Source organism: Patiria miniata, unplaced genomic scaffold (genome assembly GCF_015706575.1).
Source record: "Patiria miniata isolate m_02_andy unplaced genomic scaffold, ASM1570657v1 HiC_scaffold_6, whole genome shotgun sequence".
NCBI lineage: Eukaryota > Metazoa > Echinodermata > Asteroidea > Valvatida > Asterinidae > Patiria > Patiria miniata.
Window position 1 is genome coordinate 5,914,913 of NW_024037073.1, and position 24,750 is coordinate 5,939,662.

At 41.0% G+C, this 24,750-nt stretch overlaps 1 protein-coding gene across 3 annotated transcripts in view; it reads right to left on the reverse strand.

Moving 5' to 3' along the window:
• Positions 1 to 1,802: 1,802 nt before the first annotated feature.
• The window catches only part of LOC119742627 (anaphase-promoting complex subunit 1-like), a 63,581-nt gene continuing 40,633 nt past the window's right edge, over positions 1,803 to 24,750 (reverse strand). For 2 of the 3 annotated variants that reach the window (XM_038218756.1, XM_038218754.1), the window contains exons 29-48: positions 23,865 to 23,914; positions 22,766 to 22,950; positions 22,195 to 22,286; positions 21,353 to 21,439; positions 19,549 to 19,679; positions 18,277 to 18,355; positions 17,712 to 17,786; positions 17,314 to 17,393; positions 15,467 to 15,557; positions 14,274 to 14,327; positions 12,892 to 12,948; positions 11,971 to 12,194; positions 10,770 to 10,887; positions 9,845 to 9,922; positions 9,179 to 9,322; positions 7,731 to 7,880; positions 6,895 to 6,987; positions 6,292 to 6,493; positions 5,211 to 5,351; positions 1,803 to 2,487 (exon numbers count right to left, since the gene is read on the reverse strand). In XM_038218756.1, coding sequence (XP_038074684.1) covers positions 2,387 to 2,487; positions 5,211 to 5,351; positions 6,292 to 6,493; positions 6,895 to 6,987; positions 7,731 to 7,880; positions 9,179 to 9,322; positions 9,845 to 9,922; positions 10,770 to 10,887; positions 11,971 to 12,194; positions 12,892 to 12,948; positions 14,274 to 14,327; positions 15,467 to 15,557; positions 17,314 to 17,393; positions 17,712 to 17,786; positions 18,277 to 18,355; positions 19,549 to 19,679; positions 21,353 to 21,439; positions 22,195 to 22,286; positions 22,766 to 22,950; positions 23,865 to 23,914 — 2,232 coding nt within the window. In that variant the 3' untranslated portion in view covers positions 1,803 to 2,386. The remainder of the gene's footprint in view (positions 2,488 to 5,210; positions 5,352 to 6,291; positions 6,494 to 6,894; positions 6,988 to 7,730; positions 7,881 to 9,178; positions 9,323 to 9,844; positions 9,923 to 10,769; positions 10,888 to 11,970; positions 12,195 to 12,891; positions 12,949 to 14,273; positions 14,328 to 15,466; positions 15,558 to 17,313; positions 17,394 to 17,711; positions 17,787 to 18,276; positions 18,356 to 19,548; positions 19,680 to 21,352; positions 21,440 to 22,194; positions 22,287 to 22,765; positions 22,951 to 23,864; positions 23,915 to 24,750) is intronic. The other variant, XM_038218755.1, reaches the window with a different exon arrangement.

Sequence of the window (24,750 nt, forward strand, 5' to 3'; positions counted from 1 at the left end):
AGCAGAAGTGTGGTTCTGAAAAGAACCAGTTGGTTGTGAAACTCGACGTTCCTGAAGACGGTCGGAGCATACTGATCGGAACTTTGAGTTTCACAACAAATCGGTTCTTTTCAGAACCACACTTCTTCTCAAAAGAGATTATTCCATATGGTGATAGCACAAACCTGACTAGTATACACTACCACCATGCAAAGTTTCACCATGCAAAGTGTGTGTTTCAGGCTGTATGGAGTGTGCGTTTATCTGTAACCTCCATTTTCGGAAGAGGCATATAAAGGACCCAAGGATCAATTTATCCGAGTTACATCAAAATCCATCAAATTATGTGGACAAAGAAAGATTTGAAGCATATTTGAACAAGGATCTGTAATGACCCCTACATGACCTTTGATCTCGACATTCTGAGGAAGAATTGTGTCGTCCCAGCCAAGAGTCAATGAATGTAAGTTACATCAAAATCCATCAATGCATGTGGACAGTTAAAACACTTCCCCAAAAACTTAACCTAGACTTCTGTGAAAAACATCATTATTGACCTCGGTTGACCTGTGACCTCGGACCTGAAATACTTCCCCAATACCTTTTCCACTCAATGACCCTTAATTGTGTCAAAGTTTTAAGGAATTCAGGCAAATCATTGGGAAATGAGAGTAATATGAAAAAGTTAAACAAACATACGGACTTCGGAGATGCCGGCATAAAGAATTTGGGACTGGTAAGTGTCCCCCAAAATGCTTTTAGGCGACACAATAAAACTCTTTCCATCTGTACTTGCTGTTTGATGATGTGTTATTACTCCACTCAGTTTTTTAAATGTACAAATGGAACCTTAGCACAATACTACACAACATAAAACTGTTTACCAGTACAATGAACAGCACACTAACGTGTGTTCAATGTTTTTATTTCATTGCTGCTAAAAGAAAACATGGTTTCTATTTTCCATTCTTTTTAATTTTTTTTAATTCACAGAGTTTTCGGACATACTCCTTTTCAACTGAGGAGGCATATCGGTTTAATACATCAAAACAAAATATGAAGGTCTGATAGGCTTGATTTTTTACACTTTCCATAAAAAATATACCTCTGTAGAGTCGCAAACAAGTACCACCTAAGTATTTGTCATTTGTTCTCCAAATCACATGACCATCATATATATCGTAGGGATGTCTGGGTTGTTTTGGGAAAACAAGTACACACATCTATATTTAATTGGCCGCAAAATTTATTTGAAGGTTAAATTTTATGATGTGGAAGCTAGGTTATTCTACTTGTTCAGACATTTAGATGTTCACAGTCTTAACTTCTAAATGGAGTGGTGACCACTTTGAACCCAACTTTAGTATATTTCTAAGTCACAATAGTTGCATAGTTCTAGGATTTGTAACACAACGACAAAATGTGAAGCTGCACACATGTTTCCCTAACCCTTGTTGATCCAAACGAACTAGTAGCAAATTGTCCTCTTTTTTGTGTGCAAAACACTGGAGAAAATGCACACCAACATTTCATTTTGGATTTTAATAAGTCAACCAAATGGTGTTGAGTTTTTTCAGCCAATTGGGAAATCACCTACATTTCTTGATTTCTTCAAGAAAACCAAACAAGCTTTCTGATAAAAATATGGCAGGTTGCTTTTGGGATAAATGCAAATGATCCTATATGCCTTAAAAAACTTGTCTCTTAAAGCACTGAAAGTGCATCAGCTGTGATCAGATGTGAACTCCTCCAGCCAATTTCACAAAACTCCGCTTGCAGTTGCGCCACCATTTATTGCATAAGCTGCACAACCTTTCACGTAAGTCCGTAACTTGCGCAATAAATTATGGCGTAACTTGTGCAATCATATTAGATGGCATAAATTGTGGCATAGCGACTGAAAATGACCTATTTTACCAGCAAATCATGATCTTAGAAGAGCCTGTTATTGCACAACAGCTTCTAATTTGAAGTAATTGAATTTTTATTTTACTAGTGACAGAATCTTTAGAGTTGCCGCACGATTCCGAAGAGAGTTGGACAAAAATTGTTTTCAAAATGTCGGGCTGAGGTGATTCAAAGACTGTTTCGTGAACAAACAAATTCATGCACAAACAGCTGTTGTAAATGCTGTTATTATCCTCGTCCAAGACGTTTAGATTATTTAAAATGTTGCGCAGCTACACCAAGTTCTGTGAAATAGATCTTCAGATTGTTGCCCAGTTGCGCAACAAATTTGTTGCGCAAGTGTTTCATATGGCGGAAGCTACAATGTACCATCTTTTTCGTGAAATCAGCTCCTGGTTTTTCTATTTCTGGCACCATTTTCATGTGTTCAATGTACACAGACATCAATGGCAGTGAGTGAGAATAGACAGTGACTAGCTGCTATGGGTCAGTGTGTGTGTCACCTGGCTGTCTGGAGGATCGTAACGAGCTTCATCAACGCCGACACGGGGAGGTTGAAATCCTTGAGGGCAGCATGTAGACGCGGGAGGGAGTCGCACACTGTTAGCAGAGCAAAAAATGAAAGTGAAAATTTGCATTGGAGCCAAGGCTAAGCCAATGTAGGAACTTTGGTATGTAGGAACTTGGTATTTTCTTTTTTTGAAACATTTTCACAAAAGGGAGCACCAAGGCAGTTTTTGTTGAAATTAACCCTAACTCTCATAGCAATTTTGTCTGGAAATGCTGTTCAACACAACCAACTTGCAACACAGGTTGAAGTTAGATGCCTGCTCTGTGTAGCGTGATCCAACAGGTCAACTGTCCCGGGGCCAAACAGCCTCAGAGTATAAGGCTGCATCCGAATCAACTGTCTAGAGCTAGGTCTAGGTCTGCGCCCATTGAAAATACGTGGGGACGCGCTGACAATCGACGTAGCTGTAGCTCTGGAAGCCTGTTTCGGACACGGCCTAAGGTTGCCGGCTACCAGAGAATCCAACAGTGGCACTGTCAAATTGGACTAGCTCCCATTGTCTCAGAATCGGAAGTTTATGCTTCTGCTCTTGACTGGCCAATGCAACAAGGTCCCACAGACTTTTTCCCCTGTTGCACCTTGTTGCGTCTGGCAGGGTTAATGCAATGCAAAGCAAATTTTGAAGAAAAAAATGGAAAAGTTGACCATCAATGCTTGCCTAGGGTTTTTTTTGGGGGGGGGGGACTAAATAAGCCTCCTCTCTCCCCCTCCCCCTTCCAGCCCAGCCTAACCCTTTCGTTCATCACTGGGCAACAATACCTAAAACTGGAAACACACTCAATGTCACCTTTAAAAAAATGTTAAAAACAAAAAATTCTTCCATGGAGCATTCAAGAAAAAATATTCAAGCTTGTGTATGTACATAAAATGCTTTGCAAATTTGGAAAGCATTGAATCAGTGTTGTAGTCGAGTCCATCACAAGTCCTTTCGTAAGTCCAGTCACAAGTAACATGATGAACAATGACAAAGGAATGCCTTTGTCACAGTTCATTTGAATAGATTGTGACTTGACTTGGGACTGAAGGACTTATGAGGGACTTGTGATGGACTTGTGATGGACTTGTGATGGACTTGTGATGGACTTGTGATGGACTTGTGATGGACTTGTGATGGACTTGTGATGGACTTGTGATGGACTTGTGATGGACTTGTGATGGACTTGTGATGGACTTGTGATGGACTTGTGATGGACTTGTGATGAACTTGTGAGGGACTTGTGATGAACTTGTGAGGGACTTGTGAGGGACTTGTGAGGGACTTGTGATGGACTTGTGATGGACTTGTGATGGACTTGTGAGGGACTTGTGATGGACTTGTGATGGACTTGTGGTTTTATGGAGCTGTCAAACACAGAAAACATCTGCCTAAGCAAAAACAGGTTACCAGCCGTAAATTTCACACACTTCATACACGTATAACCTGTGACTGGTTCTCATCAGCTGGGGCCAATTTCACGGCTGCTGCTTAACAGCAGAGAATTTTGTACTAACTTAGGCCAAAAAAAAAAATATAGTTCTGCTTCCGATTACATGCCTTTCAAAAATAGGGTCGGTCGGTCGAAATTTTTTTTTTTTTGGCCATTTTTTTTAATGCAGATTTAATGGGGTATTCAATTATATGCGAAGTTTTTAGCCTGAACTATTTCCATTGCACTACGAAAGCTATACACGAAATGGCAACAAAGAGTGAATAAAAACTACCTTTAATTATTGTAAATATATTTACGTTCGATAATTTCGGAAAATAATGGAAAATTCAGGTCGTTCGCACCATATGCACAACGCTAGTCAAGACGCGGGGAGCTGGCCAAAACTCCGAGGTGTGTGATGCATGCATGTGTGGCGAGCGGCCCACCATGGGCCGACAGACCTGTTTTTAAGGTCAACAATTTTGGGAAACACGGGGCGTGTATCACTCCAAATACGAGTAGTGCGATCTCAAAATGAACTCTTGAACACAGAAAATACATACACAGACAAACTAGATCAATTCTGTAAATTAACTTGCAAAAATGTTCTTTCTCCATCGGTGTTTTCTTGGCATTTTTACGATGTCGAATCCGACCAGTTGACAGTGGCCTGCACTGCTAGCGTGCTATCGGTCGCATAGCTATGGACTGATACCGCATTTTCATCATGTCTTCGAAATTGGCCCCTGCGCGGCGCGGCGGGAACCAGTCGTCGCCACGTGATTATAGTCGCCGTGACATCGCATTGCGAAGTAGCTATATCGCGAAGCGAATTTGTAAAAATAACGGAGGTTTCTTTTGAAAAAAAGCGAATGTAAGTAAGAAAACAAATAAATACAAGCATTTTTTTATGCAAAAGGGTTGTTGAGAGGTATTTCGTGAAGACAGAAAAGACAACAAAATTTTATTTTTATTTATTCAATCTTTTTTTTTTTTTTTTTTTAATTGCCGATAAACTTTTTAGGGTCGCAGCCTAAAAATAGGGTCGGTCGGGTAACCGGAAGCAGAACTATTCTTTTTTTTGGCCTTAACGTTAGCAGAAAAACGTGCTAGCCTTGTAAGCTCTATTTCATGGCGTTGATGTGCTAATGGTTGCGCAAAAAATGGAGATTTCCATTGTTACATCACCTATTCTAGGTAACTTTTTTTCTCTGGGGTTTAGCGTGCCTTTTGCTGTGCTTACTGCTTACGGTCTCCATGAAATAGACGGAGGCTCTGTTAGCAGGAAATTGTGCGCTTAGCAGCGCCATGGAATCGGGCCCTGGTTTTTCAAGCTTACTTACCCTGGAGTGGTATCCCTGATAACTGCAATGGAGAAGGAATGTCGTGATACACCAGGAACTTGGCCAGCTGCCTGCAGCTCTCATTGGTTTCAGGGAGTGTGCCTTGAGACAGATACGCCATCAATTGGGCTTGGTTGTCTGCCGGAGAGAAATACAACTTGGCTCAGACTACAGGGCATAGTCAAGACTTGATTCCACTGATGGATTCATTGACTAAATGTCAAATTCAAATAGAACACTCTTTTGGTTAGAATTCTGGTTTCATTAACCCTCCGGCTATCTGACCAGTCACAGACAGTCAAAAAATCAGTCCACTCCCCCTTCCATGCCTTTTACACAGGCTAGGCACCAACAGTCGGATTATATTTCAAGCAAGCACTTGTGACTAGTCAAATTCAGTCAACAGACAAAAGCAGACGAGTGGTAGACACAGCTGGCTTATCAATCACCTACAGTCAAAGCATAGCTGTATCAAGTTACATAAAAAGTCACAGCCAGTTAATCTTGCTTTATGTTGGCTGGGAGCTCTTAACTATTGAGAAAAGTCACTTGATTGATTTTGACTGAAAGGACAACTTGGCACAGAATGTATGTTTGCATAGGAGGGTTAATCAGATATCTCTGAAAAACGACCAACTCTGTTATGGATTCCATACACAGGCATCCCTTCTTTACTTTAATACAAAGGCAAACTCGGGGGGGGGGGGGGGGGGGACACCACTCGCTTGACGCGAGAAGCTATGGGTTTACGCACATTCAGAAGAAACATATTTGCGCGTGCTTCACACCATGACTGCACTATGAACATGAACCAGTGTTATGTCCCTCGCATTGGAGTTTCGCAAGTGGTCACAAAGCGCCCCCTACATTCATGCACGGAGTCTATACAGCGTACACTGACTGCCTTAATATGTCATGTGGTCAAGCTAGCCTTTCTTGATGATGCTTGGAAAGTTCTATTTTCCCTCGGCTTCGCCAGGAAAAAACAGAACGCTCCATGGATCACCTCCAAAGGCTACTAACACCACACCACTCCAAGCAGTCAACATGTGTCTAATATCTCCCTCAGAGTTTCCCTTACCCGTAAGCCAAGCGTCCAGATAGTTCTCAACTCTACACTTCATCTTGACGCCCATCTCGGCACTCAAGAGCAGCCCTTTGGCTTGGGTGTGCCCACAGCCGCCGACCTCTATCCTGTGGTGCGCGTGGTTGTAGTAAGCTAGTAGCAGTTTGATCTGCCACAGTGTGTGGGTGTCCGGTCTGCCTACCAGGCTGTTGATGACCTATGACAATTAAGGAATGAAAAGAGCCAGTTTCAAGTCAGCGATCTCGGCTGTTTGCAAGTCAAATCCGAATAATATTTCATACAAATATAATTACGGTCAGACGTCAGACTTTTCCTGACTGTAAGGGCATTCTATGTCAGTGAAAAAGTTTCAAACCCTGCACTTGAGGCTCAAAATAAGTCAAGCGAATTCATCTTATCTGAGCTTTTATTAATTTATGATGTAAAGAAGAAGACAACTTAGTAAATGGTTGATTTTTGACATCTAATTGCCAAGAAGGATGATTTACTGACTTGCAACGTCAATAGAGAAGGAAAACCAAAAAAAAAGGATAAAAGATAACCACGGTGCAAGATGCTATCGTATTTTTTTCGTTTTGATTAGAAGTTGACCAATACCTGATGCACTTCAATGAGTGACTGCAGTATCCATGGTTTCTCCTTGGTAACGCACTCATACAGCAACGATGCTAACAAGCTCTCCATCGATGACTGACATTCAAAACAAACAACAAAATTTGGAAATGAAAAGGTGCAGTTTTTACAAATTATCAGTGATCGAACAGTAGAGAGTTGCACTCTTTCCTTTCTGAAATACTTGGCTGGAATCTGTCTTAATGTGCAGGCCAGGATCTGACCTCAACACTGAAGATTGAGACTGAGATGCAAATGTTGTACAAGATAAATTTAAGTTTGTTTTGACATATAAAATTTCTCATTTTCTCTCCTCAATTTAAAGCACTGCCAAAAAATGTTGGTTAGTTACGTTATGGTTTAATAGTTACATTACAGTTTGTCCGCCCGTTTTTGGCACAAGTAAAAAATATAAGAAACTCTTTTGGCATAGAATTTGAACCTTTCTCTCTGACTTAAAAACAAAAACTTACAATAACACTCATGTTGATTATGTTAAAACAAGATACCAAAATGACTTCCCAAAATGAATGATTTTTGAAAAAAGGTGTAAAAAATCACTACATTCCATCCCACTGGCACACCACTCAAAGGTCCTGTTGTCCCCTTTAATTTGATACCGCATTTGTTGTTGTGGCGCTTGTAGTTCTGAAGATATAATAAAGTTTCATTTTTCACCTTGTCCACTTATGAGTAGAATTGTCCAGCTGAATTTGGCTCAGAGCCAAAATGTGCTAAGCAACATTTTCTTCTAAGCAGACCCTGGTAAATACTTGCTAAGTGTCTAAAAACAAAAAAAAGAAGCCTTGCCAGAAACTCACCTCATCGCCGCCATCCACTCTCTGACAGAAATGCCGGGAGAACCCGAGAATAGCAAGGTCAGAGGTGAATGACCTTATGACCTCCGAGTCCATGGATTGCTGGTAAGATGCATCGTGGGTAAAGGTCTGGGCCAACAGACTTTTGTAACCCTTTAAGAGATACAAAAGTTTGTGTCAGGTTTCAGGTTTTCTGTGTTTGTTTTGGTTGTAGGTCACATTTCAAGAGTTTATATTTACAGGATTCGATATTACTGTTGGTTGTCACTGGAATTTTTGATGCTTATGTTTATAAAAAATATATATATACAATTTTTTTATTTTCTCAACGCTCACTTGCTCATAAAGTGAAACTTTTTGATCAGATAACCTCAAAAGATAATCCTACATACAAATCGTTAATGCAACCACCCCCCAAAAACATAATCTAACCCTCCCAAAAGAGAGAGTATTTACACAAAGGAATTTACAAATTTTCAAATGAACCACAAAGGGCAACGGACTATGTGCATTACATAATAAATGTAAAGTTGAACAAAGAAATTTACTGGAGCGGGGTTCGAACCTGCGCCCACTGGATTTCTGTTCGGGTGCTCTACTAACTGAGCTATCCAGCCCTATGTTGGCAGTTCCCCTATTTTCTCAATGCTGCTAGCATCGTGACTTTGGGCGTGATCCCTGGCTACATGACATACAAAGGTTTGTGGCTTCTGACTAGCGCCCCTTGAACAAAGACAATGACAAAATGGGAAACCGCCACTATACGGCTGGATAGCTCAGTTGGTGGAGCACTGGAACTGCAATCCGGAAGTCGCAGGTTCAAACCCCGCTCCCGTCACTTTCTTTGTTTTACTTCACAAAGGAATTTGTTGATGTTTAAGGTAATTATGGGCCATATTTTGGAGCAAACAAGGGCACCCTAATGATGCCATATTCTGGGCACAAAATAGGGAAAAAGTTACGTAAATGGAAGCAGTGTAGTTCCTTTACTCCAATCTAAGAAAAAAAAATATGGTATTAACCCTAACCCTGCCAGACGCAGCACAGTGCATCAGGTGGAAAAGTCTGGTGCACTTTGATGGAAAATGCTACCAACACCAGTGCATAAACCGGCCACTTCTGAGACACTGAGAGCTAGTCCCATGGAACAATGCCCGAGTTGTATCCTGCTGCAGTGGGTGACCACAGACTCTGAGGCAGTTTGGCCTCGAGACTTTTGACCTGATGGATCTTGCTACACTGGGCAGGCTTGTCACTTAGACAAGTGTTGCATGTTGCTGCGTTTGGCAGGGTTTCTAGCCAAAATACCCTGGAGGGTTAGGGTTAATGTCATTTTTGAAGTAAAGTAAACTAACATAAATGACCCTAGAGTCATGTCTGTTTGTATCACCAACATGGCTTGTTTACAGCACACTCAAATTTTTTTTAAAAAAGAGCCTAATCCCACGTACTTTTGGGTCCTCTGCATACGACAGGTGACCAGCGCGTTGCTTGACGTACAGGGTACCGTCTGCTCTGAAGATTGCTTCGATGGCGGTTAGATTCTTGCCGGTGTCAAGGGTCACAGTCAGGTATCGGGGACCAACCACACTGATCTAAAAACAGACAAAAGAAATGCAAAACATTCTCTTGAAAACGATACAGATTTACCGAAAATCATAGGATTTGTGCTTGTATATAACTAATCCGACGACAGCCATTTTCGGCGCTGGCACCAGGCTCACGAAAGTCGCGCTCAGGTAATGCGCATGCACTCTGGGCTCCTTCAACCAAAAAGGGTTACCAAAATGCCAGCGCACCTTGTCTTTAAGAATGCGTGCAGCATGCACGCCGCGAGCATGGTAGCACCGTAGTAACAGCTTCTAATTCTGGTCGCCGAATTCTGCTATAAAAGTGGAAGGCGAAAAACATGGGAAAAGGGTGATTTTCTATGAAGTGCAAAAGATGCCCGAGCACTCTACGGTCATATTTGATTCTTCAGTGATTAAATACAATGTAATACACTGTAGTACAGGCGTTATTGGGTTATGATGATGATCCTAATGATGATCCTATTTTAAAAAACAATATTGATACAAACAAACACAAAGAAAGTAAAAACAAGATCTCCGTCCAACCTGCTTGAGATGTTTGAGCTCTGGTATGATGCAGGGTGCCAGCATCCTGACTGTGTGCTCTTCATACCAAGGTGTCTCCTAAAAACAAACAACAAAAAGAAAAGTAACCACTGATAACAAAACTGACCTAATTATGCACTCTGTGCGTGAACAATAGATGGATCTTTGTGGCCAGTTTCATGGATGGAAACACCTTACGTGCGTACTGGTTTGTGCGAATTGTAAGGTTCACTTACAGTCCAGTAAGGTATTTCATAATAATTTGGTAGTTTTGCTTTTTGATATTTGCAAATGCTGTATATTCCCTTTAACAAAGAAATTGACCCTAGTGGGATTTGAACCTGCCACCTCCAGATTTTGATACCGGTGCTCTACCAACTGAGCTATCTAGCCCTATGTTGGCAGTTTCCAAATTTGTTAACATCTTTTTTGAAGGGCACAAGCCAAAAGCCAGGAATCACGCCCAAGCCGTGACGCTAGCAAAATTGGCAATGCTGCAAACCTGAGAAAAGCCAATGAGGGGATCACCAAAGTGGCTTGTTATTACAAATAATTTAAATAGGCCACTATGGTTTCCGAAGAGCGCCCTCGAACAATATTGGGATCCACCAACATAGGGCTGGATAGCTCAGTTGGTAGAGTACCGGAACGGCAATCCGAAGGTCGCGGGTTGAAATCCCACTCCAATCCATTTCTTTTTTTAGTCTACAAATTGTTATAAATGCTTCTAGCCAGTCTCTCTTAGTAGTTTATTTGAAAATAGGTTGACCTTTTGACATTCACTTATTTTGACCTCGCGTTATTCTGAATCACACATGGAATCAAAGAGGCAAACACATCGAAGTCAGAAATGTTGCACAACCCTTGAAATGAAGCTTAACCCCCCCCCCCCCCCTAATACCCCACAATCCCGGGGTTTACTTACTTTATATACAATTTCTAGCGGGGCATAGCAAGGTTTCCCAATATCTACATCTCTTGGTAAGATCAAGCGCGGCTCAGCGGCAAGCACGTAGAGATGACGCAGGGCTTGCAGGTGGTACCTAAGGGGGGAAAAAAGGGAACATCTATCACTTTTGACCCAAAAAAGGCAATTTGTGAACAGGGTCTGTCAACTGCTGAAAAAAAGTTGTTATTAAAATGAACAAGCATATGCTTCATGTGAAGCTACAACAAATATCACATCTAAATCTCAATATCATACTGCTGCCTTACCTGATCTTCTCATGTATATTAAATTTCTTTATTTTTTATTGTCACATGATGGGTATGATGTCAGTTTTGCTGGTACTTTTTTATAACTCAATATCATAGCATTGCCTCACCGGATTGCATTTTTATTTATTTTTTATTGTCACATGGTGGTTTGATGTCAGTTTTGTCTGGTAGTTTTTTTAAATATATATCAATGTCATAATATTGCGTCACCTGATCTGCTTACTCAATAGTTCCTAATTAAGTCTAATTCATCTATTTTATTTGTTGCTTTATAGTGACAGTCGATGCCATAGTTCATTCGTTGTATGTTCTGGGCAGTTTTCTAGTGCAGTTTTGTTTTGTCGTGTATTCGGTTTTTTTTGTCAGTTTTGTCTGGTACTTCTTAATATTTTAATGTAAATAATTGTATTTTTAGGGGATTACTTTTTTCCAGTTACTGTTAATCATGTTCAATTCAGTATTTGGTGCAAGTCATGATTTGATTCAATAAAAATGAAATGAAATGAAAATAATTTGAGGCAAAATTCTATGCTACTTGATAGTGCATAATTGCCTTGATCTTTGCGCAAGTGCATAATTGTCTTGATTTTTGTAAAAAAGTCTTCTTTCTTTAGTTTAAATTTATTCAGTCAGTTTATTCCCGGACACGAGAGGGCTCTCATATTACATACTTCAGTGATGCAGGCAAAGATCTGGCTTTAGGCACAGCATTCTTAGTGAAGAAAGAACTCAGAAAACCGGTACATTACAGCAATTTTGACATAATCAAGCTTTGTTGGCTTGTTACGAAACCTTTATTTCAAAACCGAATTTCACCGGCAGGTCATACATACCCAAATGGGCAAGGATTTTGAAACACAGTAATTCGTTAGTCACGCATTATCAAAGTTGAAAGACCCATGCCACACCTGTTGTCATTGCTGTTGACAGGGAATTGTGGGTACAGGCTACAGATGAGCACGGCGATAGACGCAGGGGCGGTGCTGAGAGTATAGCGCCCTCCGCCAAGGAACAGCAAGCCGATGGCCATGTGCGTCGCCATGTGGTTACCGTAGCTGGTGTCGTTACTGAGGCTGAAGTGCAGCTTGCGTGCGAAGCGCAAAACCTCCAAATTGCCCGTTCCTGCCATGACCTGTATGTACAAACAGCAGTTAAAATAAATAATACATAATAAATTTGTTTGAGCGACCCATAATCTAAGCGACCCGGACTGTCTTTTTCATGAAGTTGCTAAATTTTAATGAGCATTTACATTTTGTTAGACAGCTGAGCAGAAAAAAAATGGTAAGTGAATTAACGTGCTAAGGTGTACGTGTTCTATATAACCCCCGAGGACCAACACACAAAGGGAGGACAAAAGATCCTTTCAGTCCTCGGGAGTCGGGTCTTTTGTTGAAAACAGTCCTCTGTGGTAGGTTTGTGTGCTTAGTCTATGGGAGAGTGTTACATTACAGGGACAAAGGGAAACACAAAGCATTGTCCTCGCGAGTATAGTAAAACAAGAGTGTGTGTATAAACACGTGTACATGGTTGCAGACCAGTAAAAAAACTGCCATAGACCCCAGTGATAAATACCCCCACTTCCGAAAATCAGGACAAATACTCACAACCCTCCAAGGTGTTTGAGACACACATCAAATTAAATTAAATTTCCATCCGAATATGATCACTCCTAACAGTAGTCCACTGAAGCCCATTGTCACTTAAAAAAATTATGCCTGCATTCCATTGCAAAAAGAGCAATTTGAGGACCAAATTTTATCTAAATTTCACAGAAATACAAACGCAAGGCTGGTGCTCTGAGACCTCACAGAAGGAAGGAGTCTTACCAAGGCAACTGAGAGAAGTACTGCATTCTGACATGTGTCGATAGTTGATTTACCGGCCTGAAAACAAAAAATAGAAATATTTAAGAAACACAGATACAGAACCAGCAGGCACAGATCAAGGGGAGGGGGAGGGGAGTCGAAACCCCCCCCCCCCCCCTCCGACACTTACACACACACACACAGACATACAAACGTGTGTTCACAGTCGATCGTGGACGTCCTATTGTTCCTCTTTTGTTTGTACTTAACTTTTTAGGAAGACTCCCATCGTGGACGTCCTATTGTTCCTCTTTTGTTTGTACTTAACTTTTTAGGAAGACTCCCATATGTTTTGTACACGAACCCAATCGCGGACGTATGCTGGGAATCGTGGACGATATTGTTCTCTTTTGTTCTCTGGTATTTTTCGTCCACGGTTTGAAAAGATGATCACGTACACAGAAATGTGTTCACACCGTCGATCGTGGACGTCCTATTGCCCCTCTTTTGTTTGTACTTAACTTTTTAGGAAGACTCCCATCGTGGACGTCCTATTGTTCCTCTTTTGTTTGTACTTAACTTTTTAGGAAGACTCCCATATGTTTTGTACACGAACCCAATCGCAGACGTATGCTGGGAATCGTGGACGATATTGTTCTCTTTTGTTCTCTGGTATTTTTCGTCCACGGTTTGAAAAGATGATCACGTACACAGAAATGTGTTCACACCGTCGATCGTGGACGTCCTATTGCCCCTCTTTTGTTTGTACTCTAACTTTTTAGGAAGACTTCCATATGTTTTGTACAAAACCCCAATCGCGGACATGATGGGAATCGTGGACGATATTGTTCTCTTTTGTTCTCTCTTCAATATTGTTCTCTTTTCGTCCACGGTTTGAATAGATTAACACGCCCATACACGTTTGTTTATTGTGTAAAAAAAGGATTTTGTATTGTTCCTCTTCCCTTTTCCTTTGTTTATACTCAAACGTTTTAGCAACAGCTCTCATTGGTTTTGTACACGTTTTCTAACCGAGGAGTCCTTGATTTGGTTCCTGTCCTCAATTCATCGATGATGTTGCACGTGTATGTCCTCGATTTACACCATAAAAACGCACACACACACACAAAATTGTAACAATCATAGTAATAATAATTACCTATTTATCCACCTGTCTGGAACAATCAGTCATAAAAAATCTGACGGGCCTGACCCTCCCCCTGCAAAAGTTTCTAGATCCGCCCCTAACCAGATAAATTCGTTCATTTTCCTACCGATTAGACTCTTCTAACCCAATTATAGTAACACCACTGATACTGATATTTGGTTTTAAATCAGAATTTCTAACAATGGAATTTCCAAATTTCAAATTTCTCATCACCTTTTAAGTTTAAGTTACTTACCAATTCGGAAATTGTTTGCGAGGCGAGACTTGAGAACCTCTGGGCGTAGTGGAGCTACATGGTGTGGAAAAAAAACATGTAAACTTATAGCAAATATTTAACGTCCACTGTTTACAGGCATGCAACTGGGAATTTAGAAAAAACGAGGAAATTCCAAACCACACGAGACTTTGTACAGTGTTTTTCAATTTGTAATGGCATTCATGAGAAGTAAACAAATGAGGAAATCAGCGGATCCGAGGAAAAGTTGCATGCCTGAGTTTAAGGCTTTTGAATAAAATTGTCAGCATGAAAAAAAAGTAGAAAGATCTGGATTTATTTCTTTATTTTTTTAAAAAACTTTCCTCAACTTTAGACAATAATTCAAAAATGATTCCCACATTTAGTTAATTCCCATTCACTTATGTTCAACATACACTTACAGTACCACAGAGATTTGATACCTTATGAACAAAATGGATTTTTACGAAGTTGAAATCTACAGTGTTCAAGCATGTGTCTTGCAAAGTCCATGGGAAAAAAAAGTTCTAAATGAAAGGTTTACTGAGCATTTTTAACAGACAACTGACTCATTAACTTGAATGTAAGAGAAGCTACGACACACGGTGCTGACGGATGGACAAGATCAAAGATGACCCACCAAGTATAAATTAGGACAAGATAAGTTTGCGGTAGCACCATGTGAATAAATCTCTTTTGTGAGTATGTGTGGTTCTGAAAAGAACCGAAGGGCCTCAACGTTTCGAACAGTATGCTCTGCCCGTCGTCAGGAGAATGAGGGATTCCAACGATGATGCGATGTTATAAGGATGGGTGCGGTGGGGCGTGAGAAGGATGCAAACTGGTGAAGCTCGAAACCGGTGAAGCTGAGAAGGATGCAAGTTGACTGAGGGTACTGGATGATCACTGGAGCGTGTCAGTACACAGTGAGGGGGCAAAGGGGAAGGAGCTCAGGGTATAGGTGACCCATAGGCGAGAACTGAACCTAAGTTGTCCTAGGGTATAGGAGACCCATCGGACTTGGACTTGAGGATGGGGCGCCAGATGTCGCTGTCTTGGGGAACAGTGTTATGCTTGATGATCTCGATGGCTTCTCTGATGCGTCGGGGGTACCAGCGGTCGATGCTAGTGAGTAGTTAAGTATAAATTAGTAAATTCTGACATGGAAAATCTACCGTTCATCGGCGACTCACCAAACACTGGAAGGCACTGTTGTTAGCAGAGCCAGCAAACCGTAGACCCATAGCCATGCAGGCTCCTGCTAAGATGTTGCATTCTGCTTGGCTGAAAAAAAATGATGAAAAAGAAATACATCGATACAGAACATACTTTCTCTACTTTCTACCTATTTAAATGTACAATGCCAAATTCCAATACATCCTTATCAGTTTATTTCAGAGGTGTGGGATTTTTGGAGCCATGCATCATTACGGCTAGTCTATGGAATGTCCCCTTGCACAGCAAGGGTCTATGATATGTGAGCAGATTTGGTGATTAATTATGCAAAACAAGACTGTGTCTTGACCTTGAGATTCTGACCATTCAGCGGGCAGCTTCTATATCGGGTCTTCGGTAACCCGTTGTCATCTAATAAAACTTAGACACGCAATCTATTATGCTTTTATGTTGTGACTTATGTTAGCTAAAATAGGTTGCGTCACGCGGCCTGTAACGATATGTTACGCGATGCGCAAACATCCTGTTGCTTCAAATGATCATCACATAATTTAAATAATGCGCGTAATGCGAACGCCCTCGATGAGCGTTGATGTATTCTATACGCAAAGCGTTTTAGAACCAATGTCCTGTCTAGGTTTTAAAGAGGTTGTGGAATGCTCGAAGACATTTCCGTCATTTTTCGGGTATATGTAGCCTAAGGTGTGATGAAATGAAAACGACTATTGTTTCTGTCATGAAATGAATACAAAAGGTACTTTTGAGAGCTGTTTTTCAGGTCCTGTTTCGACCCGAACGTGCAATTTGTGTAAAAGTCGTCGTTGGGGGCAGCAAACAAAACATAGTAAATCGTGACGTAATAAACAGGACTCCCTATGCAGCGTAGTATAAACGAGTCCTGTTTATTACGTCACGATTTTTCTGATTTTACGAAGAACCCGACGACTGTTGATTTTAATTATGCGCTCGCCGACCAACAAATTACTCGATGAATTTCAGTTTGATAAACATATAAACGCACATTACAAAAGAATGGGAGTTTGTCATCATGATATATATGGTTCTGCTATACAATAAAAAATATAAAAAACAAAACGACTTTCAGCATTCCACAACCTCTTTAATAGATCTCTATGCCCGTTGTTGTACAACAAAAACATGGCATCCAAATTCAGCAACCAACAGCTTAGTCCAGATTTCAGAATGAAATGACGTCACGCCAACTCCAATTGGCTGTGTCGCACAAATTTGCATGCTAAGATATACCAGACGTTGGACCAGAGACAGAGAGGAGGTTCCGTTGGACGACAGGTGATAGTCAGACTACATTACGGCCCCATGGTGAAAATGTCTAGTATTATAGTATAGAGCAAGCATGTGATGTGCCAAGAACCCGAAAACAGTCCCGTATCCTCCAAATGTAATGATTTATCACGCACCGTAGGGAGTTAGAGTCAATGAACCTTGGAGATCACAACTGTACATTGGCGCAGAAAGATTTGTAAATATTTTGGGTTTTTAGCCCAGTAACCTACCGATGTAATTTTATAAGCAGTCTATACTCAGATCTGTCCAAACTTGTGCAACAAAGATAGAACAATGTGTGCTATGCTATTTAAAGAAATGGGCAAACACAATTTTTTAAATTTACAGCTCCCAAATGCAAATTTTAATCACAAGCCGGGGCAGAAGGATTCAACAAAAAGTTGTCTCAAACTTTTGGGATCCTTTTAGGTCAAACGTCGTTTTAAGGGTATAACGCAAAATCAGACAAGCGGTAAGTCGAGGCTGAACGCCAAGGTATTTGAGGTAAACCTCACGCTACAACATTTTTAATTTCGCGTTCTGCCTTTAAGAATATTACCTCATTTTCTGCAAGTCGATGTCAATGTCCATATCTTCCTGAGCAGTGATGTTCCTTTTGAAGGCATATTTCTTCACAATCTGAAGAATAATCATGATAAAATAAGTCATCCGTTATTTGTTTTTTAATTGTCTACATTATGGAATGACGGGAGGGACATCTTGCAGAAGTTGATCAAATTATGTTTACAACTTGTAATACCAAAATAATACAAAATTCTATTTTTGCAATCAGTGTTTACCCTTTTAACTTTAGTTCTGAAAATAACAGTCTATTAAATGTTTTGAAAATGAAGTTTTATTGATACAAAAAAAAATAACTTACTTTTGTTACATTTTGATTTAAAGTTTAAAAGAGCAGGGCAACAAGAATTCTCCATCTCTCATGAAAGGACTTACCTCAGGCACATTGTTTTGAATCCAGTCACTGTTGGGTTCAATCTCATTCCACATTACAAGGCCTTTACTTAACGTCTTGAAAAGTCAAAGAAGAAATAAAAAGAAGAAAAAATTATTCCTTTTCCGCATAAAGTTTTTCAATACCATGTAATTAACATATTTTTTTTACTACTAATTGTACCTTCTTACAAGACATACTTGTAATAGGGTACATCCAGAGCGTACTTTGTTGCATGCTAACAAAATATTTTCGGACCTGTATTATGGGTGTTTTTTCCACTCCAGAGCAACACAGGGTCTGTATAAAAAAAGGTACATATATGTATTTGCCTAAAAAGGCACTCCTATGATCTACCCATTGCAATTGTTTCATATACACCTTTGACCCAAAAAGACAAAAATACTTCTCATCGCCACATTCTTAAATTCTACAAATCCGGGGAAAAACCTCCCAGAAAAGTCTCACCCCTGACTTCTTACAAGAGGGAGGAGTCTTATTGGATTTAAGATCCCGCACACTTCTACTGTCAAGACACAACGGTGAGAGGAAAGAATTGTAACTTACTCTTAAAAGCAGAAAGTCTGGTTTGACAAAGTCCAGGAGTATCTGGGTGTCTGGAGCGGTTAACCACTGAGCCACAGCCCTGCCGGAAATATCAACAAGCAACCAACAACTAATCAACAAACGCCAAGCAACATATTAATAACCAGAATCACAAGTAAAGGTCTAAAATGATTGTGTCAGTGGTAATGGTACAGGCGGTTGTGCCTTAAAAGGCCAAAAATCCACGAGTACATTTTCGATGTGCGTTTTGCGTTTACAACTTGCGTATACATGATGCGTATTCTGAAAATCCATGCGTACAAGTTTTTCTGCATTCTTGACCGACGCAAAAGCTCAAAACGAGAGCAGGCAGAAGTTTTGCGAGTAGTAAAACCAACTCTTCATCAAATTTGGATTAGCTTTGTCAAAGTACACATTTTATGAAATCAACATTGACAAGATTTAACTTGTCAATAAAATACAAAGGGAATGGATTTTCAATATTTTATCAACGGAGGATTTGAAAATTAAAATCGAGACAGGCCCTAGTTTGTTTCAATCAGTTTCACATATAAACTGCTTTGTTTTAAAGCCAACCATGCATTTTTTATTCATCTTTTTACCCAACCACTACATCATTTCTTTCAGTTTCACACAAAAACCTTATGCGTATTGTATGCGTCATCCGTTTCAATCGCTACACGAAGTGTATACAATTTCAATGGATAACACAATGGTAAATACGAATACATGGACGTATGCGCGTTGCTTTTCGAATTGGCTTACGCATCACGCAGTGCGCAATATGCTTAACGGACGCATGGATTTTCGGCCTTACTACCCAAAATATACAGATGTGTCTGCAGCAACTCTGCACACGCAGCGTGTCCCGCATATTAGTGTTCTTTCATGTAGGTTGCACAATGCCATCAACAGATCCTGAACTGAGTTCATAGATATTTACATCCAACCTTTAATTTTGCAACTTACCGACATAATTTCAAAAATACTGTATACTCAGTGTTGTCCAAAGGCATGCGATAACAAAATTAACAAGCTTACTCGAATGGGACTCAACTAATGAGCTCCTGCTTACAAGTGAGGGAATTTTACAACTCGACCACCGAGCTAGCTGGGGTCGGCTGGCTGGTTCAAATCTGATATAGCAGTAGGTACTGCAACCAATCACTATTTTATGATGTGTTGTTTGAGAGCTTGTTAGAAAAAAATTCGCAAGCTTACTCGAGTGGGACTCAAACTCACAACCAATTTGAAAACTGAATGTTATCTAACCTGTTAGCAGTCTGGAAGAACATGAGCCCCAGGGCCAGCGTTGCCCCCGGTGACGTGACATCAATGTTGACCTGGTCGCCTTCCTTGATCTGGTAGCAGGGAGATTTGAACTTCTCTTTGTTTGCACCGCTCTGTCAGCAAAGGAACGACAGATCCGTGATAGAATATTGCAATGATGGTGACATGAAGATTTGTTTAGTTTTCATAACGTTAACGAAAAAGATGGGACACCTCTATAAAACTCATTTTTTTAAGGTGATATTTGTAAAAGTATAAAAAATGTCCATACTAACTGATATTTGAGGGCACTATTGCTGTCACTTTTTAAGCATTCTAAAAGTTCAGGTACAAGTGATGAACTTCGACTGCATTTCATGCAGTAGCTTGTATTAAAGGGAATGTACATGATTGGCTTTTGCTGTAATTTTCAGAAATGAACTATTTGAGGGGTTAGTATAATAGATCAAATATTGTAAGACTGACATGTTTGAATGCTGGAAAAAAACAAGAAAAACAAAAACGTTCAAGTAGTCTGGTTCCCTGACTCCACTAAATATAAAATGGATCAATTTACAGATGCCAGAAACTTGTAAGGTAATGGAACCAGTCTAGCCGGCCTGCACCCGTTCATGAACATGTAACCAATAGCAAACAAAATTTGGACTGACAGAAAAATGGTTAATTTGGAGCAGTAGTTGAAAAATAGTTAGGTTTTTCCAACGGTGGTCGGCCGACCACCGTTGGAAATTTTTACAAAAATAACATTTTCTTGAAAATGACTTCACACCAGGTGCCATAATTTTATAGGATGCTTTAGGCTGGCATTTACCAACATCCTAGTAAGGTATTTTGTAAAACTAGGTAGTTTTATTTTTCGATGTTTGCAAATGTTGTATATTCCCTTTAAAGTTTGCTCAAATATCCAATGAACATTTTTTTTCTAGTGAACCACACAAACAGGGAGAAATGGCCTCAGGTGTTAAATAAATACAAAGTCCAAATAAACTTTTGGAATTCAAACAGCTGCGACAGTAAAGGTTCTACCTTAGACGACATTGCCGTTTTACCCAATGAATAGGGAAGATAAGCAGATATACTACACTAACCCCTTGATGTGGTGATTACCTGTGCCACTAACCTCTGTAACTAACTTGACTGGCTGACAATGCCTGGCGCCCACCTACTGAAGCAGCCCTCCGCCATCCTGGGTCACCCATAACGCAGGCACAAAGGCAGCTAAAATAACAATTGTATTTCCTGACCAGGTTTTGATATTTACATAATCCCCATCTTAGAACTGGCCAACATCAAAAGAACAAACAGTACTTTTGGGAAATTTTGTTTCAAGTAGGAATAACCCTCAACAGCAGAACGATGTACATGTTTGTTCCGCCGTGATGTTTTGGGAATCCAAGATGGCGGATCAGTGGCTTCAAGGCACATTGGCCAATTAGCATGTAGTAGCCAGTCCAGTTAGCATTGTGGTCAGTGACAGTGGCCCAATTTCACGGCGCTGCTAAGCAAAAAAAAATTGCTTAGCACAAAAAAACTCTGGCTTATAAAAGCACTTTACCAGCCAAAACTCCATGTGATTTTCAACCTATAGCAAACAACAGCTCAATACTAATCAAGAGCAATATACATCGCACGGAGTTTTGGCTGGTAACCTGCTTTTATAAGCCAGACTCTTTTTGTGCTAAGCAAATTTTTGTGCTTAGCAGCGCCATGAAATTGGCCCATGTGCAACACATGTCGCTATAACACAAACCCTTGGCATTCTGGGTAATTCTTTGCAATGACTTACCGGCTGATTCTTATAACCTCCCGCCATGTAGTGATAGAGTTGGTCGGCCATGTTGAGATCTGACAAGCCAACAGCATTGCTTCCGTGCTGAGAATTGGTACAAACCAAAAAATAAACAATCTAAGTGGCATCGTAAACTGAAATGAAAATGTATTGCTGTAGACAGATATAAAAATGCATAGCAGCAGACCAGTGAATTTGTTTGGTATGATCACAGACTTTCAACCATGAGAAATGGGGGGGGGGATTGGGTGGAGGGGTGGGGATTTTTTTTTGGGGGGGGGATGGGGATTGGGTGGAGGGTAGGGGAGATTGGGGGATGGGGATTGGGTGGAGAGTTTGGGGGGGTGGGGATTGGATGGAGGGATGGGGATTGGGTGGAAGGGAGGGGAGTTGGGGCCGGGGGGGGGGGGGGTGGAGATTGGGTGGAGGGATGGGGATTGGGTGGAGGGGATTGGGTGGAGGGGTGGGGAGTTTGGGGGGTGGGGATTGGGTGGAGGGATGGGGATTGGGTGGAGGGGTGAGGATTGGGTGGAGGGGTGGGGAGTTTGGGGGGTGGGGATTGGGTGGAGGGATGGGGATTGGGTGGAGGGGTGGGGAGTTTGGGGGGTGGGGATTGGGTGGAGGGATGGGGATTGGGTGGAGGGGTGAGGATTGGGTGGAGGGGTGGGGAGTTTGGGGAGATGGGGATTGGGTGGAGGGATGGGGATTGGGTGGAGGGGTGGGGAGTTGGGGATGGGAAATTGGGTGGAGTGGGGGCAAGGTGGAGGTTGGGGGCAGGCGCGGGGGCGGGGGCTGGGGTGGGGCTAAGGGGATGTGGAGAGTGTCACATTTAGCCTTACCCCCAACATGACCATTCCAAGTGACAAACCAGCAGCCAGTGAGTAAGATTCTCTGTCTGTGCAGTTCTCCAGCTCTGGTCCCGGGGGTCGACCTACAATAAAAAACATTCCAAATCCATCAGGTTTTTGTGGTAGTTTTTTTTATTTATTAAGAATTGAGGAGCCCTACCACCTTTAGTTTCCTTAGGCCAAGTTGTGTACATACTGCAGAGTTTGGGAGTCGGGATGGTTTAAAAACAGCCTCAGTATTCAGGCTTTCCAAGACGAATTCAGACAACTCTGCTAGATGCTAATAGGTCTTATTTTTGAGCAAATCAGGGCGCTGTAACAACTCTATTTCAAGGTATAACAAGATGTGAATCCAAGTTTATTGACATAAAATCACAGGTTGCTATCGTTCACAAATTACATGTTTACAATCTTAAATATATGCAGATCAAAAGTACAGTTACTAAACCGATTCAATAAACAAGATTGTTTGACTGTCTGTACACAGAAAAATAACATAATAAGGCCTTGCTAAAAAAACTGGCCTTCTTAGGTAACCCTAAAAACCTGATGACCATCTCACCTATTTCTCCCAGGAGAACCTCAGCGATGTGTCTGTGTGCCGTGCCCTGATACACCAGCCCTATACCCATGACTGCAGCCACCTGTACCAGGTGGGGTATGTCTAGCTCGGTGGATGTCGGAGGCAGAAGTGCGCTGATGTGAATACTCAGCATCTTAGTAGTGGCTACGTCCATGGTGCCACGCCTACAATCACGAGAGTAGACAAACGTGGCAAATTCAGCTGTGGACTCCATGCATGAAAAGTTGACGGTACACATCACCACTCAGGGCGAGTAAACAATAATTGTGTGATAACAGTAAAAACCTCAATTATCCAGGTTTGTAGGTAGGAAAATAATTTTATTTTGTAACTTTTTTTATGTGCGTCTGTCAGTCCTTTACACTTCCTTTGTTTACTTATCGGTTCCTTTTGCAGTATACTGCAGTATTCTGTTAAATTAACCTGTTTTACTGTTTCATTAACTAATAACACACAAAACACTTGCACAGGGAAGCTTTTTTTTTTACAAAATATACTTTGTTTTAAATGTTTGCCAAATGTGGCAATAAAAAGTTTGAGGTTGGCAATTTGGTCTAAAAAAATCCAGGTAGGTCGGGTTACAGTAATAACACAATTTTTTTTAGGCCTCATTAGATTTCCAATGGCCAGGATGCTTGCGCATACAGATTCATGTGCATTTGGTGCGAAGTAGGCAGTGATCAAGGGTACATACCAGTGGTCCCTCCAAACTTCCTGTTTGTGACAAAATGTACTGTTTGTGCACAGAGTCTATAATTGACCTGGCAAACACAGTACATCAATCCATTAAGCCCCCCCCCCCCCCCCCCCCCGACGCTCTGTCCAATCACAGCCATGATTCATGCTTTGCGCTGAAATGGCAGCATCCAGCTGTATACTCCCCAGGGAGCTAAGATGGTATTTGGAATGTTTCATTGGCCCAATGATAAGCACCTTGTATCCTTTGCCAATTTGGCGCTCTTTACGTCCAGTTATTATTATTATTATTATTATTATTATTATTGTGGTACAATTTTTTTTGGGGGGGGGGGGGGAGAGGAGGGAGTTGTAGACAATGACTAATTATTAACACACTTACTTTGCTGCTGCCAATCCAAGGAGAAGCCCCACACTTGTCATCTCATGACCCTGTCAAATCAAACAAGTTTAATTTGATACTTTTTAAGGATTTCGAACTGTTAACTGCATTTGAGGTTTATGCAATGCTGCCGGTCCAAAATTAATGTCATGTACCTCTCCTACATCACATGCTAGATCAGAAGGCAGCCTTTGTTCACTTGTTGGCTAAATGATTCAACGATGGTGTGTGAAGCAAACGAGACTGTTGATGATACAACACTGTATGAAATAGTAACATCGCCAGATGAATCCAAAATGCAGGAGTCGGTGCAGGAGGTGATTGATTCGTCCTCACATAATGACATGCGGATTAATCCAAATAAAACTAAAGAAATGGTTATCAGTTTCCGTAAACATGTGCCGTTAATTCCCAGCATAAACATTGATGATCATAACACTGATCGTGTGAAACAAATGAAACTGTTAGGGTTGAACATCAGTGATGATTTACGATGGGAAACTCATGTTAACGCTGTGTATACAAAAGCTGCTCAGAGACTGTATTTGTTAGTGCAACTTCGTAGGGCAGGTCTTAACCAGCTGGACCTCTGCAAATACTATTTTGCTTGTATTAGATCCATACTTGATTATGCATGCCAGGTTTACCATAGCAGCTTAACTAAGGAACAGTCCAATTTGTTGGAATCCATTCAACGAAGAGCTTTGAGAATTATTATCCCTGGTAAGTCTTATGCAAAGGCAATGGAGCAGGTAGATATTCAAACTCTACATGCCCGCAGAAGTCACTGTGTGAGCAGTTATTCGCTGACATGTCAAATCCTAACCATAGGCTGAATCATTTGCTCGAAAAACACCAGCCTGTATCGTATGCATTAAGGAACCAA